The 20,092-nt window shown below is 36.1% G+C and overlaps 2 protein-coding genes across 3 annotated transcripts in view; both read left to right on the top strand.

Annotated features, from left to right (window-relative positions):
• Positions 1–11,160, top strand: part of LOC125779722 (uncharacterized) — a 33,592-nt gene extending 22,432 nt beyond the window's left edge. The window contains exon 5 of the mRNA XM_049460995.1: positions 11,026–11,160. Within this exon, the coding sequence (XP_049316952.1) occupies positions 11,026–11,160 (135 nt within the window). The remainder of the gene's footprint in view (positions 1–11,025) is intronic.
• Positions 1–20,092, top strand: part of LOC125779273 (uncharacterized) — an 854,525-nt gene that overhangs the window by 200,602 nt on the left and 633,831 nt on the right. The gene's annotated exons all lie outside the window — the stretch shown is intronic.

Raw genomic sequence — 20,092 nt, 5'->3', positions numbered from 1 at the left:
GACTGCCGTGGACCATGCACCTTTTCATAAATTTTAAGGTTTTCCTTCAAATCTTTAATGGTTTTTGCCTGATACAAGATTGTTTTTTTAGCTTTTGAGTCAGGAATTCCCTCTATAAAATATCCTATCAAACTAGCATCATCTAGATTGATGGGTTTGGTTATCTCCATCACAGTATATAAGTACTCTTTAAATTATTCATTATACTTTTTACGTCGATTCTGTAACATTTTGGGAATGTCTAACGAAGACAATTTGATACCAAATTCATCCGTAATAGCTGATTTTAAAGAATTCCAACGTTTAATACTTGACTGACTGCGTACGAAAAGTTTTGCGGCTCCTTTTAGCAATTGTTTAGCATATACATATATACTTTTGAAGCTCATTCCACCCTAATGTATTGGCATTATTTTCAAACTCTTGAACCCAATCATTAAAATTTAATGCGCCTGTACCGGTAAACGAAGGTAAACTGCAGAGATAATGAGATGTCCAACTCCTCTCTCACTGGAAGTGAGAGAACAATTGCTAAACGTCAAAACCACCTCAACTTTGACAGTTGACTGGATTGAGGAGGTTTTGACGTTTAGCAATTGGAAACGAGCGATGGCCAGACTGAAATCTTACCAAAAAAATATGAAAACGGAGGGATTTGGTGCCGCCGTTCAAGATGGCTAATAAAAATTTAAAACAATGAAAATCAAAGAAAATGCGAAATTTAAATATATTTCATGAAACGTTTTGTAATTTGAAGCATAATAGAATTAATTTTCTATTACAATTGATTAAAAACATTTATTAATTGAGAACTAACAGGCTTAATTCACCTTATTAAGTATTGAAAGATCGAAAGTCAGTTGTTTTAATATACCATAAAATCATAAAAAAGGAATTAAGTAGTTTCGCCATATATTAAAAGTCCAATATATAATAATTTGCAATCGTAAATAATGGTGGGTATTTTAATTTAAAATGGCCAAAAATTCTTATTTTGTTCGATCTGGCCATAATGGAAAATGTTATAAAAAACGCTTATTTTGAGGCGCTCTCACACTGGAATAAGTTGGGCATTATCCCTGGTAAACTGTCTTGAATGTCTCTGAGCGTGAAGTTGCTACTGATTGCAACAGCTCGTTGTGTAACTCCTTCCTCATACGCGGATTCCACCTCACTATCTTCTTCATCGCTCTGTATGGGATTATGATGTCTTAGAAATCTGTATAATTTTCCGCCCTTGAATACTTAACCCAACCCTTCTTAGATGTTCCTTCAACGTTTCTACTGTCATATCTAAAATCGTTTGTACGTCGATGGTCTTACAATATTTTACAACTATGAATATTACCAATATTAAAAATTAGGCGTAATGTAATTAAATGTATATAGTATATTAATATAATTTATACGTAATATAAAAAGTAAGTATTTAAAAATTAATTAATATTTCATAGAAAAAAGAAGTCAATGTAGGTGTACTTCAATTTTACAATATACATATATAGTATTATGTAATATTTTTATTAACAATTGAAGTATCTGTAACAAAAATGCTTTGAAAAAGTCCGCAAATCAATTAACTTAAACGTTACTTAAAATAATAAATAATTGCAATTTTATTATGCATTACTTATTTGGATTTTCGTTTACATTTATAACTCAGTTTTCAGTTCTTTAATTAACTATTAAAGCTAAATTGAGCCTTAGTCGCCGGCCCCACACCACACCTACACCCATCTCTAACACGCACTCACCTCAACATCACCACAGTCCACATCAACACCACCCACACGCGAGAGTCCAGAATCCACACACTCAAACACACACCACACCATTCCACTTAAAAAGGGTCAGCGTACACACAAGTCAGTCCTGATTCCACCGCCTTTGGATCCACGTCGCTTTTCCGCCACCGCTACGCAGCGCTCTAGCTCGATCCATCATTTGAAGTCAATTTGAATTATTGCTCATATTATAGTAGTGCTTATATTGATAAAATACAGTCAATTTGAGATTAATTTATAATAGTGATTATATTGGTGAGAAAATCTACCAAAGAAGTGTGACAGTTATACTCTGAAAACCTAAACTAATAAAGTGGTAAAACTGGAGTTTGGTTCTTTATTTTAAAATCAACAAAGTGAACAAGTGGTGAGTGAAGCGGGCAGTCAATAAAACATTGGTCCTTCGAGCCGCAAAGAACGGCACTAAAAAATCAAATTCTGAAATTCTGTGACATAGAATATATTCTAAACTTACAAAAATTCGTGGACGAAATTCAGGGAGGTGACATAGACATACACATATACAAAAATTTAGTGCAATATACATATATACAAAAAAAAAATTATATTGCAAGTGAAATCCACGTTTAGTGAGAAATACATACATACTTACATACAAAAAAAAAACAGTTGAAAACGGAAAGCATGGAACGGTTCCGTACCGTATTATCAAAAACAAAAGAATTTATATCAAAACCAAAAATCAAAAAAAAAAAAAATATTTTTATGCCAATACAAAAATTTTAAATCGCGTGTATAGCGTGTGAAACATATTAATACATATAAAATATCCTAAAAATTGTGGAAAAAAACCCCTAACGTGCAATTAGCAAAAAAAAACAAAACTAAACTCATAAAAGGTTGTGTGAAAAAGGCCAAAAGATAAAAGAAAATAAAACAAACAAAAAATTCCCTCAAAAACCAGGCGCGAAAAATAAAAGTGCCACAAATATCAAGACGGGCGCGTTTAAGGATAGTGCAATAATCGGGCGCAAAAACAACAAAAAATTAATTTAAACAAAAAGAACAAAATTTAATAATAAATGATAAATAAATAACATAAATAAATTAAAAAAAAGAGAGAGAGGAAAGGAAAGCGACATCGGCAACAAGAAGCAGTTCGGAAACCAAGGAAAAAAAAAACGGAAAGGAACCGGATCAAAAGCATCGGCATATCCCCCCATCTTTATTTGCAGAAACAGCCCCTAGCCTCTTGAAGAAGTATATACTATAATATATAATTATATATATACTGGCATATACATATCTAATAAAAAAGGTCCTATTTACGCTTACCCTTGTGTATCCAAACACACAAATTAAAAAAAAAAGAAAAAAAATTTTCAAGTATACACTTGACCCCATTTTCCGGCAATACCCCTTATACTCAAAAAGTATAAGCAGGGTTGCGCAAATAGTAAGCTTGGGCAAATTCGATCAGTAAAGTCAGTAAAGAAAAAATAAAAATAGTAAAATACAACATACATATATGCAAATACTTATATTCATATTTTATATTTATTTATACATACATTGACATATAAGTACCAACCAAAGTTGGAAAACAACACACACAAATATTTATGTATGTATAAAGAATAAAATAAATTTCTGCAAAATTACATATGTAACTTCTCATGTGTACTTAGAGTGCATACCTGCATCTAACCAATTTTCTTCTCCCGCGTCATTCGTACTATAAAATCATACATACAGACATACGGCATACAATTTGCCTATGACGGTATTTCCTACATTTAAATTAAAACTATTTTAAACTTTCGGGAATTAAATTGAAAATTTAGAGAGACTAACCGGAGCGGTAATTGCAATTGAAAATATTTTAACTTATTATAATAATAATAATAAAAGACAAAACCAGCACATACATACGTGTTGGTATTTCTGATTGTTCTCACATATATCCAAAAACCAAATCGGCTCTTGTTCTTGCTAAAGCACAAGCAAGCAGGATTGCAAACGGAAACAAATCTTTTTATATACAAAGGTCATTAACCTTTTTCTCTTTCCTTATTATCGCCCGTATACGCAAGTAGTTATAAACTAACGAGTGCGAAGCAATAAATAAATGAGAAAGAAAAGAAGAACAGACTAATAGCACAACTATTAGGAATACGAAACAATAAATAAAATAGAAAGAAAACAAAACAAATTAATAGCACACTAACTATCAGGAATAAGGAAATCGAAACACTCGCTCGATAGTTCGTACATTGCGTATACAACAAAAATTCAAGATTAAGGAAAACGATTCAGGACAATTCTGAATCGGTACCAGAAATCAAAAAAGAAAATATAGGCAATTTCTGGACACGTCTCCAAGCTGCGTATGACGCAATTCTAGAATCTGACGAATCAGATCTTCCGGAAAATTTTAAATTCTCGGCTTGCTCCAAATACGAAAACTGCTTAGACCAGTACGAAGAAACGAAAGTAGAGCTGCCACAAATTCAAAGCCAAGAGGCGAGTTCCGGCATTCACCTTAAAGTGCCAGCATGTGATACAGAAATATTTCACGGAGGTTATGAACAATGGCAGTCCTTCCGGGACATGTTTACGGCCGTGTACATAAACCATCCTAAATTATCACAAGCGCAAAAATTGTATCACCTCCGATACAAAACAAAAGGTCAAGCAGGCGCAATAGTAAAACAGTTCGCTCTTAATGACGAAAATTTCAATTATGCTTGGGAAGCTCTAAAAGCTCGCTACGAGAACGAAAGAATATTAGTCGACAAACAAGTTACAATATTAATGAATTTACCAAAAATTCAGAAAAAAACAAGTGAAGAATTTATAAAACTTCAATCCACTGTTTCAAATTGCTTGTCGGTTATAGCGAGACAAAATTTCCCACAGACAATTGGGACCCTATACAGGTAAATATTTGCTCCGCGGCATTACCGGAAAAATCTTTGCTGCTGTGCAACGTGGCAACAAATGAAAGATTTCTTAACTACCCAATATGAAATCGCGGAAAGGGTAGATAAAAAAAACGGTCAGAACTAAAAACGTTCAACACGACCTAAATCGAAGTTTCATTAGACCCCAAGCTAGTAACAACCACAATTTAAACAGAAGCTTCTTTAAAAATCAATCGTTCACATCCGAACAATATAAACAAACGTCCTGCGAACTGTGTAAAGGAGGGCACAAGCTGAAAGCTTGCGAAAAGTTTAAAAAACTTAATATCAATGAAAGGAAAAACTTTGCCAGAGCAAAAAGACTCTGTACAAACTGCTTGTCCCACTCACACAATCTCAATAATTGCGAAAGCAAATTCAATTGCGTATATTGCCACAAGAGGCATCATTCAATGTTGCATTTCAATAATTTTCCTAGCACACCCCAAAGTAGCGCTTTCTTCAAAAGAGCCACGGGTTTAGTTGCAACCGCAACTCCCGAAACACAAAATCCCGAAATTTGCCAAGAGACACCAAGTTGCTGAAAGACTTTAAAAACTCAAACTCTACACAGCGAGAATCAAAGTAGGGTACTGCTACCCACAGCAGTTATCTCCATCGAACACCGAGGAGAAGTTTTCAAATTGAGAGCCCTAATAGACCAAAGATCACAACGATCATTCATAGCGTCTAGGACACAAAATAGGCTAAAACTACCAACAAAACATGCCAATTATGAAATTACGGGAATGGGCGGAAGAGTAGTCCAAAACTCAAGTAAAATCTGCCCCATTACCCTAATTTCCCCCCAAGCGGATAAGCGCATTCAAGCAGAAGCTATAGTCTTATCGCAACTTACGAACATGCTTCCAAGCTATCATATAAATAGCAAGCATTGGCAAAAGGTTACACACCTAAAGCTAGTAGATCCTAACTGCAACACCCCCGCTCAAATAGATCTTCTATTAGGCAGCGACCTCATACCTCAAATTATTCTAGAAGGGGTTGAAAAAATTTCAAACACCCTTTTAGCTCAAAATACTATATTCGGTTGGATACTAAGTGGACTAGTAACAGAACCAGTTACCACCATGACAACTCAAGTGGAAGAGATATCTAATGAATTCCTTAATTCGCAATTAAGGAAATTTTGTGAGTTAGAAGAACTCCCCCCACATTACAATTACAACGCCAGAAGATCAGTATTGTGAAGACTTTTATAAAGCCAAAACGACTAGATCTGGAAATGGTCGGTATGTCGTTCGTCTACCATTTAAACGACAATTTCCAGATACACTCGCCATAGGTCACTCTCGCACCTCTGCAATACAGCAGTTTTTAAGTATAGAAAAAAATCTACTTAGAAAAGGTGAGCTCAAACAACATTATGATGGTGTCTTAGAAGAATACCTTAATTTAGATCACATGGAGGAAGTAAGCCCATGAGAAAAAATCATAAAAGGTAAATATCACTCATTCTACTTGCCACACCATGCAGTAGTAAAGCCTGACAAAAAAACAACAAAAATTAGAGTTGTCTTTAATGCCTCCAGATGCACTAGCTCGGGGAATTCCCTCAATGATATTCTATTCACGGGCCCCACACTCCAACCAGATTTAATGCTCCTCATATTAAATTGGCGTATATACAAATACGTTTTCAATGGGGATGTTGAAAAAATGTATCGACAAATAGTCGTACATAAAGATGATCAAGATTTTCCACGAATTATTTTCCGAAAATCTGCCAATAGTCTACTACGTGACTTTAAATTGAAAAGAGTTACCTTTGGCGTAAACTGTGCCCCATACCTCGCCATTCGTACACTCCACAAACTGGCAGAAGACGCAAAGTCAGAATTTCCTCTGGCAAAACAGGTCTTGGGAGCCACAGCCTCTCACAAGTATACGAGTCCTTATCACAAGTGATAAAGGCCCTCAACACCGCAGGGTTTTTACTAAAAAAGATCACAGCTAATCACCCAAGTATCTTAAAAAATATACCAAACGATAACTAATTGGATACTAATTTCCTTAAATCTGAAAAGGAAAGTATAACAAAAACACTGGGAATCCAATGGAATGCGATATCGGACTAGTTCGCATACACGACAGAGTCCATAACCGCATTATCCGCCAAATTTTATCCTCAATGGCAAAACTTTTTGACCCCGCAGGATGGCTTGGGCCAATTAAGATACAAGCGAAAATCCTGATTCAAGAATTATGGCTAGACGGAACAGTGAAAACTCTTCCCTTAGAAAAGTGGTCCCAGTTTGCTAATAATCTGAAAGACATCTCGCAGATACAAATTCCACGGTGAGTAAACTATTCCCCCGAATACAAAGTGGAACTGCACGGCTTCTGCGATGCCTCTGAAAAGGCATATTGTGCCACGATCTATGTGCGCGCACAAAGCGACACCGCAACCACAAGCCACCTACTAGCGGCAAAAGCAAAAGTAGCACCTCTAAAAACGATAAGTCTACCACGACTTGAACTATGTGGCGCTCTGCTACTAGCAAAGCTGGTTTTCATAGTGCAGACCCACATGAACATGGCGAAATGCAAATTATATCTATGGTCCGATTCCGAGATCGTTCTAGCCTGGTTAGAAAAGCCACCACACTCGTGGAAAACATATATGTATTTCTAATCGAACCTCTCAAATACTTGACCTGGTAGGAGCAGCCACATGGCGACACGTAGCCAGTGCCGACGATCCTGCTGATCTAGGTACAAGAGGGTGCGAACCCCTGGATCTTGCCACCACCACGCTCTGGTGGAATGGCCCCCGATGGTTAACCGAATCCACAGATTCTTGGCCACAATCGACAATGCGTAACATAATTGCCTCCGAAGGTCGAAAAATCGACACCTACCACACAATATTGGATGATAATGACATTCTTGAACGATTTTCATCGTTCCCCCGAGCACTCAGAGTAGTCGCCTATATTCTCAAATTCGCAGAGCGACTCAAACTTAAGGTAAAGGGAGCAACTTGCCCCCAATGCGATACATTGACGCACCAAGACTTACAAAAAGCAAAGGTCGCTCTTATCGCATCAACCCAAACGCGCTACCTCAGCCGCGACCTGGGGTTACTAAGAGAATCGAAGCCAATTGACAAAAGGAGCTCACTCTTAGTACTAAACTCATTTTTGGACACGAAAGGTCTGCTTCGTGCCAATGGTCGGCTCGCTAATTCAAGCCTGACTTGCAACGAACGCCACCCCATCATAATACCTGAGAAGTCTCCTTTTGCCACATTACTTAAAACAATTGTCCCCTGATATCGTACAAAAGAACGCCCCTCAAGGTATCAATTGGCAATTTATACCTCCAAACGCTCCTCATATGGGTGGTTTATGGGAATCAGCTGTAAAGAGCTTCAAATCTCATTTCAAGAAGCTAGCCGGCAGCTATAAATTTAACTATGAAGAATTCACGACATTATTAAGTAAAATTGAAGCCGTTCTCAACTCACGGCCGCTCACAGCACTATCGCAAGATCCCTCCGACTTCACAGCCCTAACTCCAGGGGATTTCCTAAAAGGAGCACCCATTCTGGCCACACCTGAGCCAGGCGTGGAGTCGCTTTCCTTATTAAATAGATGGGAAAGAATTAAAATTCTCCATCATAATTTCAGGAGCCGATGGAAAGAAGACTATATAAAGGACCTCCACAAGAGGTACCGATGGAAAAATACAGAAAATGCGCCAAAAGTTGGAGATTGTGTCCTGTTTCACGACGATTGCCTGCCACCTACCGAATGGCGGCTGGGCCGCATAGAGAAGCTTTATCCAGGCTCCGACGGTCATATTCGCGTAGTCGATCTCCGTACGCAATCCGGAAAGCTAACAAGACCGCTCGTCAAACTATGCTTCCTACCGATCGCCGATAACCGCGAAACAAAAACCGATAAACCGCTAAAATAAACCGAATATAAAAACAAAATAAAATAAAAATTTATATAAATACCGTTTTCCTGCGTCAAGTTATACATATGTTTTGAAATGAAAAAAGACAAAAATTCATATTGCGTTGATAATCAATTATTTGCGACGCCACGTATTTTTGGCCGTGTTCCAAATTTATGCCACACACTTCTAGCAACTATCCTTTTGTCCTGATGATTGTCATCTCAAAAGCAATTTTTACTGGAAACAGAATCCGTTAGAACTGAAATGGCAAATCGATAGAATTCAAAGCAATTCGTAGAATAAAGTATTCTGCCCCCTTGTATTCGATAGGTGCGTCACAATCAGTCGGGTTCCATTACATAGTTTCGATGCATGAAGATTGGGAAACATAATAACGACAGATCCAACTTTCAGATGCAAATGATGCGGTGGTATACCAAGCCTCTTCAAAGAATTTAGTATGAGTGCAAGTCTCCCGGAATTTTATTTTGAATCTTCCAGTTTAAGTCATCAACATCGGTATTTTTGGCAGCTATCATTGCACGTGCACTCATGAAATCGTGGTTACGATAATTTGGCCAATGTTTGGATAAACATTCGTGATGAGTTCATCTTTCGTGAATCGATAAACGGCAGATGGAATTGATATCAAGCCACCGGAAGTATCAACCGGAAGTGATCCCTTTCCAATTTTTAGCGAAGATGATGTAAAATGTCTTCGACAATGCAATTTTTGTTCGTATCCCATAATAGATGCGGATTTGAAGGCATTTGCATTCCAGTGATTATTTCACTGACGAAAGTTGAGCAAAAATTCATAAATGTTAATTTTGTTGCTGGCGATGTTTCCACTGGCTATACTGTATTCTCTGGGTTGAAATACACTCTTTGGTCATTCTCCAAATTAACTGCGAGACGCACAACAGTCGGAAAACGTTCATGAATTGCTAAATTAAATATCCTACAAAGCGCTTTATTGCAGTTCACGTATCGACCGTATCGTTCAAGACCAATAACCGCCATGTTGTTTCCTTTGGTGACGTATTACAAACGTATTTTATCGATTACACCAAACTGCAATACTCAAAATTGATATGAGGTTATAATGTGAATTAGATAATAATGGTGAATATAGTACGATCCATGTGTTGTTAACTTCATTCTCTTAAATTGGATGCTGAATGTTCTGCCATTGCCGTCTGGTGAGCAACGCCGATAGAGTGGATATCCATCATTTCTAGTTTGTGTTTCCGAAAGAAAAGCACGCGGATACTGTTTCGTTTATTGTGAGACATACAATCCGAAGTGGGATTGTGGTGTCCGCAAGGTCCATGAAGTTTATTGGTTATCATCATTTCGTATAATACTGGATCTTCCCTTGCATCAGGAATTTCCGCATGATTGAATGATTTCATAAATTTGATCTGGTGTAACCACCATCCACCATCCAAAGAAGAATGTGTGCAGGCGCAAACCTTTCTTTTGCCACTCAACAGAGTACATCTAGCATCTAACAGCACCATATATATGTACGTTGCTTCAAGATAAAGTCCATCGAAGCTGTTGCTTGAAAAGTCTTGCTGTGACATCGTGACGATCGCTTGCTGATTGACCGCGATCCATAATACCGCACGTATGTCATTCCATCCTGGGAGTACTCGGTCACGTGCCTTGGGCTGTTAATGTATGTTGATCCCAAAAAGAACGCCGACCGATATTAGCGCGACCTCTTCTTGGCATCGTAACAAATTTCAATTTGTAATTGATCACATAACATTTTCACTGCAATTTGTAATAGCAACACACATAACATTTTCACTGAATAATTTTCAAAAATTTTTGAAGCAGACGACAAATTTGAAAGATTTAAATAATTGAAAAACAATACAAAAAAATTGAAAAAAAAATTTATTGAAAAAATTAACTTTTTGGAATAATCCAATTTTCCAACTTTTCCTCACGAAAAGCATACAGGTTTTTTTTATTTCTAAACCTTCCCCGATTCACACAGAACATTCTCTTGAAAATTTCATCAATATTGGTTCAGCCGTTCTCTTAGCGTTACTAACGAACAAACATTCATTCGTTTGTATGAGAAAAATAAAAGGGCTGTTTTTAGGGGTTTCCCGGCAATTATTCGAATTTTTTTCTCCGCAGAAACCATCTCTGAACCTCAACGAACATTTTAAAAAAAGAATTATCAAATCTGGTTCAGTCGTATGAAAGTTATGAGCATACATACATTTTGGCGATTCATTTTTATTTATATAGATAACACACAAAAGTAGTCGATTAATCTAACGACCCACTCACGCCGCATAACGTGGCAGCCATGCTCATATGTCCTATATGCAACCAAATTCTAATTGAAATAACACTCTATCAAACAGATCAATATGGATGCAGACATGCCAGCAGCCCCGACACCAACCACTCGTTCGGCTGTCAATGTGCCACGCCAAGCGGCTGCCGCAGTTGCAGCGCCCCGAAAACCACACCAGCGGCGCCTCGGAGTGGACCAGTAGCATTGCCGTCAACACACGCGCTAGTCGCAGACCCACAACGCCGTAGATGTCCTTTATGTCGTCGACCCCACCGGCTGGCACAATGCGTCATATTTAAGGGATTGACACCTCAGCAACGCCAGTTGGTCGTGCAGGCGCACGGCCATTGTCTCAATTGCCTGACGCCTATCCACCAAGCTCACGAGTGTACGTCGGGCAATCTGCGCCAGATTTGTATGCGCCCGCATCATACTATGTTGCACCGTACACGTCGGAACGACACCAGCCAACCTCCTGTCGGCCGCAACCGCGGCGCAGTACAATGACCGCCATGCCGGGATGCCGGGATGCACGGTCCCGTCGAACCATAGGGCCATCATCATCCCGTGCCCAGCGGCCACATAATGGGGCGTCCACACGACGCCAGAAATATTCGCCTAGGGGCCGGGATGGCTAAATGAGCCTTAGTCGCCGGCCCCACACCACACCTACACCTACCTCTAACACGCACACTCACCACACTCACCTCGACATCACCACAGTCCACATCAACACCACCCACATGCGAGAGTCCAGAATCCACACACTCAAACACACACCACACCATTCCACTTAAGAAGGGTCAGCGTACACACAAGTCAGTCCTGATTTGACCGCCTTTGAATCCACGTCGCTTTTCCGCCACCGCTACGCAGCACTCCAGCTCGATCCATCATTTGAAGTCAATTTGAATTATTGCTCATATTATAGTAGTGCTTATATTGATAAAATACAGTCAATATGAAATTAATTTATAATAGTGATTATATTGGTGAGAAAATCTACCAAAGAAGTGTCAAAGTCATACTCTGAAAAGCTACACTAATAAAGTGGTAAAACTGGAGTTTGGTTCTTTATTTTAAAATCAACAAAGTGAACAAGTGGTGAGTGAAGCGGGGAGTCAATAAAACAATTATTGTTTTTTGTTTTGTTTTGCCTTCTGTATTATATGTTTAATGTAGTTACTTTACTTCTTCAAATTCATTTACTTATATTTTTTCTCACTTAGTTAGTTATAAACTTTTCTTATGAAATTGTGTTTTGATTTGGTGTGAGCTACTATTGCTGCTCTTTTTTTTGTTATATTTTTAACCATATTATTACTGAATTTTGGTGTCAATAACTACTCTTCTCCAATAATGGTTGTTGCCTCTCTTTCTTGCTTCTTCTATATAGACTTGTATTTGAATGTTTATTGTAGTGTTTGGTTCTTTTACTTAACATCTGATGTTATGATGCTTATTGTTGGCACACACTTCTTGTTGTTCGCTGATTTATCTTCTCTGCTTGTACTGCTTCACCGTATATGTCATTACACTTCACTTCTGTTGCAGAATACAGCTTAATGGCTTCTACTGCTCTCGATCACATGACTCTTTGTGCTTCGTTCTTCCGACTGTGTCTTACTTCTTCCACACTATGCCTACAATACTGCTTCTCTGCTTGTCTTGCTTTACTTTATATTTCGTTACACTTTGCTTCTGTTGCAGAATATAGCTTAATGGCTTTTACTGCTCATCACTCGCGCTACCGACTGCTTTTCGGGTTTTCAAATTCTAATGTAACGTACAATTCAAAAAATTCCCATGTTCGTGGAAATGCTTTGAAGCCTCTGGTTTTCATAACCAATCCTTCGCTTGATTCACACAATAACATGCACAACCACATAACAGTTTTAACCCTTTTTCATTTAAATATTCACCGAGAAATGTTTGTCAATGTTTTTAACGCCAACCCGAATACATCACAAGTATTTAAGTTTTTCGAATACGTATAAATGTATTCACCGGTCACACTCAAGACACTTCGAGTTGCTATTTATTCATAATAACGAAATTTGCTTAAACGCAGCACAAATATGTATATACACATTATATTTACTTTCAACTACATTTGACATATTTATGTAGCTCGAATGTTCATTCGCGGTTGAGCCCCTAAAATTTGTAGGAATAATAAGTATTGGTGATTTATTATAGTTGTGTCTTTATTAACATTGAAAAAGCAACTGTCCCGTTTGTCCGTTGTCGGGTACGTGTCTCGTATATTCGTCAAGCTGGTATTGACTATTGCTACATAGCATGGTTGCATTCTTTCGTATTATGTAGTTTAAGTTAAAATGTAAGTAATAGTTGTTTAGTTAGAAAAATGTAAGTAAGTAATAATATATGTATATATGGTTTAACGGTGAACATTATAACTCGTTATCGGATTATCTGAAACAAAAAAATTAATATGCGTTTTAAAGGTGATGTATTTCTGAAATTAAACAAGAATATATTACTTTTTCTATTTTTTGCAGCACTTGGAAGAAAAAGCACGATTTTAGCTAAAAAAAATTGCGGTTAATTTGTTAAAAAAAAAAAAAAATATTAAAAAATGGAGAAAAAACTCCATCTGATTACCTGTTGATTTATGTGAAGAAGTAATGTTAAAATCTTCAAAAGGGTCGGTTTAGTAGATTTTGAGTTCTAATATTCACGAACTTCAAAAATAACGTTTTCGGGAAAATTGATTTGAAGATTTTTATACAATACATCAAAGTCAGGTATCACGGCCGGTCGTTTAAAACGCTGTAACTCCGGTAGTTTGATTATAATTGACTCAAATTTCGGACGCAATATTCTCGACATATTAGTCGTTAAAAAAAAATGCAAAAAAAAATGCAAAATTGCAAAATTTTTTAATACGTTCCATTCTGCCCTGCGCCGCAACAAAAGTTCCCACGCGCTAGAGACAATTTCGGGTCAACGCAATTCCTGCGAGCAGCATTTTATTTCAACCCATCAACATTTGTCGCTGCGTTTAATTAAACATATCTACATATATGTACATATTTAAAATTGTATTGTGCTTTAAATATACAAAAAATTAAAGTAACTGTGCACCAAATTACCCGAGTATTTTTATTAATCGCGGCTGTAAGTTGGTTTTGAATGCCCTAAAATTGTATGGTTTAAACATGGCCCTTCAAGCCTTAACGAAAGGCACCTTTGATTTTTAGAAGACAAATTAAAAACAATAATAATCAACATAATAACAATAATAAACAATTTTGGTGGCAAAAACCAAACGAAGTGCAATAATGAAAGTGAAATATATGTATACATACATATATAAAGTACCGTGGAGAAAACCATAAACAACAAAGTGCAGTGACTCAAACAAAACAAAAATAAAAAAAAAAAACTAAAAATAAAGCATTATTATAGAATGTGTTGACTTGAAGTCACGAAAATTTAAAAAAAAAAATTTAATTTTCAATTTTGTGTTGACCCAGTTCCAAAAAAGGTACTTGCGGTGACAACCATAAGTCCTTGGAGAGTGACCTAAAATCAATCGGACAAAAAAAATTTGTTTTATAAATAGATAATCCTGGCCCTGATCGAAGGACTTTATTTTTTTTCAAAAATTAACAAAATGGCGGCTTCAAGAATTTTTTTCTAAATTTTTTGGGAAAAAATCAACAGTTAATTGGTCTTAAAAATTCGAAATTTTTGAAAAAAATCCCGAGTTTATTATGTATTCAAAAAACTTAGATTTGATAAAAACGCGTTTAAAGTTGACATTTTTGCTTTGAAGTGCACGAGCTCTCTTTCTTATTTGTCGAATAACCCAAAAACTGATTATCGGATCAACGTGAAATTTTTAGGGAATATTTTTAAGATATTACACTTAACGAAAATGCAAAAAAAAAGATATATATTTTTTAAAAATTCTAACTACCCCTAACCCCTGAAAGCAAAACAATGCACAAAACGCAAGCGAAACCTAATCATAAAATATAAACTAACAAATTAAGCGGGCGCGAATCTAAAACAACGTAAAAAACGCTAGACCAAAGACAACCAACTGGAGGAGGAGAAGGAGTTGACATCAGAGGCCCGAATAAACACGGACAAATATACGCGAAACAACATTGCAAGGCATACCAGCTGGAAACGGTTCGGAGAGGAGCACATACATACATACATATATACAAAGCCCTTGAAGTAACCAAGTGAGCGTATTTAATCCATTTTTATACTTACATTCGTAATAATATGCATATATTTATACAAAAGAAAAGTTTTACTAAATATACTAATATAAAATCTACAACTACATAAAATCCGTTTTAACAGCACAACAAAGCGGTTACCAACAATATATCATATATCGAAATACTTACAAAAAAATGTAATGCCTATACATATGTTGAGCTTATCTTTGTGTATTCAAACAAAACTATTTAACAAAAACAAAAAGCAGCCAAAATTCAAGTATTTACTTGCAATATTTTTCGGCAATATCCCTTCTGCTTAATAAAGCACTAAGTAGGATTGCATATAACTAAGTAAACAATGGCTAACATTAAAATTATATCATAAAAAACAACACAAAAAATATAAAACAACAAAGCAGACCTACATACATACATACATATATGCATATTTACCGAGTGCAGATAAATTACATACATATGTATACCAAATATAATAAAGTGCATACGGGAGCATACCTGTACATTATCCACTTCGCTTTCGCCCTCTCTTCACAGTGCGAACATACATATGTATGTATGCATATATACACGGCATAGAATCTGCCTATAATTTTATACTCTACCCTACTACAAATTATTAAAAACTTAAAATTTTAATTAATTTTCAAAAAAAAGATAATCGTAATTTTCCGTGAATAACTAAACGGAACGGTAAAATAAAACTCACCGAATACGTTTATTGAAACGGATACAAAAATAAAAATATACATACATAAGTTTGTGAACACAAACCAAAACAAAATACAGTGGCGGACAAAAGTCTACATACACCCCCTGTTTTCTTCGATGTGAGAGTACAAGAAGTTTTTAGAAAAATGTATTTATACAGTTTTATTCTAATATTTATTATAATAGCAATTAACTAAAAAAAATCCATTATTTAACATAAAACAACAAATTTATGGAAGAAAAACTCAAAAATTGCTTTGACAAAAGTCTACATACAGTTCAAATCTCATACTTTGTACATTGTTATATTAACAGTAAGGTAACGTTAGCCTTTTTCTTTTATTTCAATATGTTTATTGTTTGATATTTATTGAATTTAGTTGTGGTTTAAACACTTCAATAGCTATAATGCCTCCGTGAAATGAAATATCAATTGATGTAAGAAATTTGGTGATAAAAGAAAGAAAAGAAAAAAATCATATGGTGAAATTTCTAAAATTTTAAACTTGAGTCGAGCAACAGTACAGACAATTCTAAAAAACTTTAAAAATAATGGTTCCAACGAAAATAAACCGCGCAGTGGACCCCCAAAAAAACAATCTCGTAGAGACGTCAGCCTGATTCCCAACGAAGTAGACCAAAATCCAAAAGTAAATGCTCCAAATATAGCCGAACGCGTAGTAAGTACATCACAAATGAGTATCCAACCAAAAACAATAAAAAAAACTCTAAACGATAACGGATTCCACAGTAGAACACCACGGAAGAAACCTTTTATTTCTGAAAAAATCGGAAAATTCGTTTAAAGTTCGCCAAAAAACACAAAGAAAAGGAAATGGATTTTTGGAAAAAAGTTTCATTTACAGATGATTCTAAATTCACTCTTTTTGGTAGTGATGAAAGTGCTAAAATTTGATGGAAAACTAACGCCACGCTTGAACCGAAGAACGTAGTATCAATTGTGAAGCTCGGTGGCGGCAGCGTAATGGTTTGGGGAGCTGTTGCGGCCTCTGGAGTTAAAAAGTTGGACTTTATTGAAGGTGAAATGAACTGTTATAAGTATAATGCTCTGTTGGAACATAATTTGAAGCCTTTGGTGGATAATTTAGGGCTCGGTTCCGGTTGGATATTTCAACAAGATAACGATCCGATGCATGCGGCGCAAATTGTCAAGGATTGGTTGCTTTATTATACTCCAAATCAATTAAATACATCACCTCAAAGTCCAAATATGAATATTATTGAACATGTCTGGGAGATTTTGGAGCGTAGAATTAGAAAGAACCAAATTTCTAGCTCTGCTCTACTCTAAGAGCGCATATTGGGACCTTGGAACAGCATTACATTTACAGCGTTGACAAATTTAGCAGAATCAATGCCACGGCGTCTTCAAGCAGTTATAGATACCAATGGGGACCCAACTAAATACTAAAACGTCTTAATAACTAGCATTTTTTACAGTTTTTCGCACTGAACTAAGATATTTTTGTACTGTATGTAGACTTTTGTCAACACAATATTTGAGTTTTTATTCCATAAATTTGTAGTTTTATATTAATTATTGGATTTTTTAAATTTGTTGTTATTAGAAAGAAGATTAGAATAAAACTGTATCAACACATTTTTCTAAAAAGTTTTTGTCCTCTCACATCGAAGAAAACAGGGGGTGTATGTAGACTTTTGTCCGCCACTGTATATAACGGGTGATTTTTTTGAGGTTAGGATTTTCATGCATTAGTATTTGACAGATCACGTGGGATTTCAGACATGGTGTCAAAGAGAAAGATGCTCAGTATGCTTTGACATTTCATCATGAATAGACTTACTAACGAGCAACGCTTGCAAATCATTGAATTTTATTACCAAAATCAGTGTTCGGTTCGAAATGTGTTTCGTTTCGTTTTTATCGACAAATTTTGTTCAGCGATGAGGCTCATTTCTGGTTGAATGGCTACGTAAATAAGCAAAATTGCCGCATTTGGGGTGAAGAGCAACCAGAAGCCGTTCAAGAACTGCCCATGCATCCCGAAAAATGCACTGTTTGGTGTGGTTTGTACGCTGGTGGAATCATTGGACCGTATTTTTTCAAAGATGCTGTTGGACGCAACGTTACGGTGAATGGCGATCGCTATCGTTCGATGCTAACAAACTTTTTGTTGCCAAAAATGGAAGAACTGAACTTGGTTGACATGTGGTTTCAACAAGATGGCGCTACATGCCACACAGCTCGCGATTCTATGGCCATTTTGAGGGAAAACTTCGGACAACAATTCATCTCAAGAAATGGACCCGTAAGTTGGCCACCAAGATCATGCGATTTAACGCCTTTAGACTATTTTTTGTGGGGCTACGTCAAGTCTAAAGTCTACAGAAATAAGCCAGCAACTATTCCAGCTTTGGAAGACAACATTTCCGAAGAAATTCGGGCTATTCCGGCCGAAATGCTCGAAAAAGTTGCCCAAAATTGGACTTTCCGAATGGACCACCTAAGACACAGCCGCGGTCAACATTTAAATGAAATTATCTTCAAAAAGTAAATGTCATGAACCAATCTAACGTTTCAAATAAAGAACCGATGAGATTTTGCAAATTTTATGCGTTTTTTTTTTTTAAAAAGTTATCAAGCTCTTAAAAAATCACCCTTTATTATATATAATTTTGAATACTATACATTCAAACATACGTACATACACATCCTTTCAAAGTCCACATTGGCATCTGTTCTGCAATATCGTTAGCAAACAAGAACAAGCAGGATTGCTTACAAAAAGCAAATCCATCTCTCGAACAAGCTCTCAATTGCTTGAACGAGCTACAACGAGCTCTCAATCACACAAAGCATAAGTACATACATATAATACAAGTCCGAGTATTAGGATGAAATATTTTAATATATAAAAAACGCGGTTTACTAGAAATTGACAATTCGAAATAAAATAAAAAGAATATCGTTACAAGTAAATATAAAACGATATTAATAAATGTTCGTTTTTACCGATATAAACTCTTGTTTATTTAAAATAGTCTAGTTTAGATACTACAAATCAGTTTACACTGAGAAAAATTTAATTCATTTTGGCAAATATTTTATATATAAATATATAAAATAACAAATATAAATATTTTTATAATATAACAAAAATGGTTAATATCGAAAAAATCAAAATAAACCTGCAGGAGCTACACGCTCAAAACAGGCTATAAAATTTATTTCAGCAAGTGACAGTTTAACAAGGTACTGCACTAGATTTGCCTCTTCACCGATTCATAAAAACTCGGTATCGTTATTGGAAATAAAAAGTCAAAATCTTAAAAATTGTTGGACTCGCCTCGAAGCAGCTCATGACGCCATAGTAGATACTGACAATCCAGATCTACCACAAAATTTTAAGTCATCGGATTACGATATTTATGAAAACTACTTAGACTCCGATCAATTAAAGTTTATACGAGTAAAAGCAATTGCACCTAATCCACATCCGAGAGAAGAGCTGCCACGAATATAACAATATCAAAAAGCAAATTCAGGCATCCACTTCGAGGTGCTCGTATGTGACACAGAAACATTTTATGGAAGTTATGAAGAACGGCCATACAAAACCAAAGGTCAAGAAGGCATAATAGTAAAACAGTTCGTCTTAATGACGATAATTTCAATTTGGCTTGGGAAGCTCTAAAAGCAAGATACGAAAATGAAAGAATACTGATCGATAAACAAGTAACGACACTAATGAACTTGCCAAAAATTAGGAAAGAAACAAGTGTAGAATTCATCAAACTAGAATCCACTGTTTCAAATTGTTTGTCGGTTCGATCGACACTAAATATCCCCACAGACCGCTGGGACCCAATTCTGACAAACATTTGCACCGCCGCATTACCAGAAAAATCGTTACTTTTGTGGGAGCAATCCGTCTCACGAAAATGTGCCCAACGTGGCAACAAATGAAAGATTTTATCACCACCCAATATGAAATTGCGGAAAGGGTAGAAGAAGAAGTAATGAAAACTAAGAACATTAAACACGACCAAAATGGAAGCTTAAATAGACCCCAAGTTAGTAACAAAAACAATTCAAACAAAAACTTTCACAAAACGCAATCATTCACATCTGAACAAAAAAAAAAACGGGTGGACAGCCCCAAGTAAAGTAAAAGTTAAAGTAAAAGATTGAAATGAAAACAAGATTGACGCTGTTTT

The sequence above is a fragment of the Bactrocera dorsalis genome, chromosome 6 (assembly GCF_023373825.1).
Source record: "Bactrocera dorsalis isolate Fly_Bdor chromosome 6, ASM2337382v1, whole genome shotgun sequence".
NCBI classification, from domain to species: Eukaryota; Metazoa; Arthropoda; class Insecta; order Diptera; family Tephritidae; genus Bactrocera; species Bactrocera dorsalis.
The sequence above is the reverse complement of the archived record's forward strand: the minus strand, read 5'-3'. Positions and strand labels throughout refer to the sequence as shown.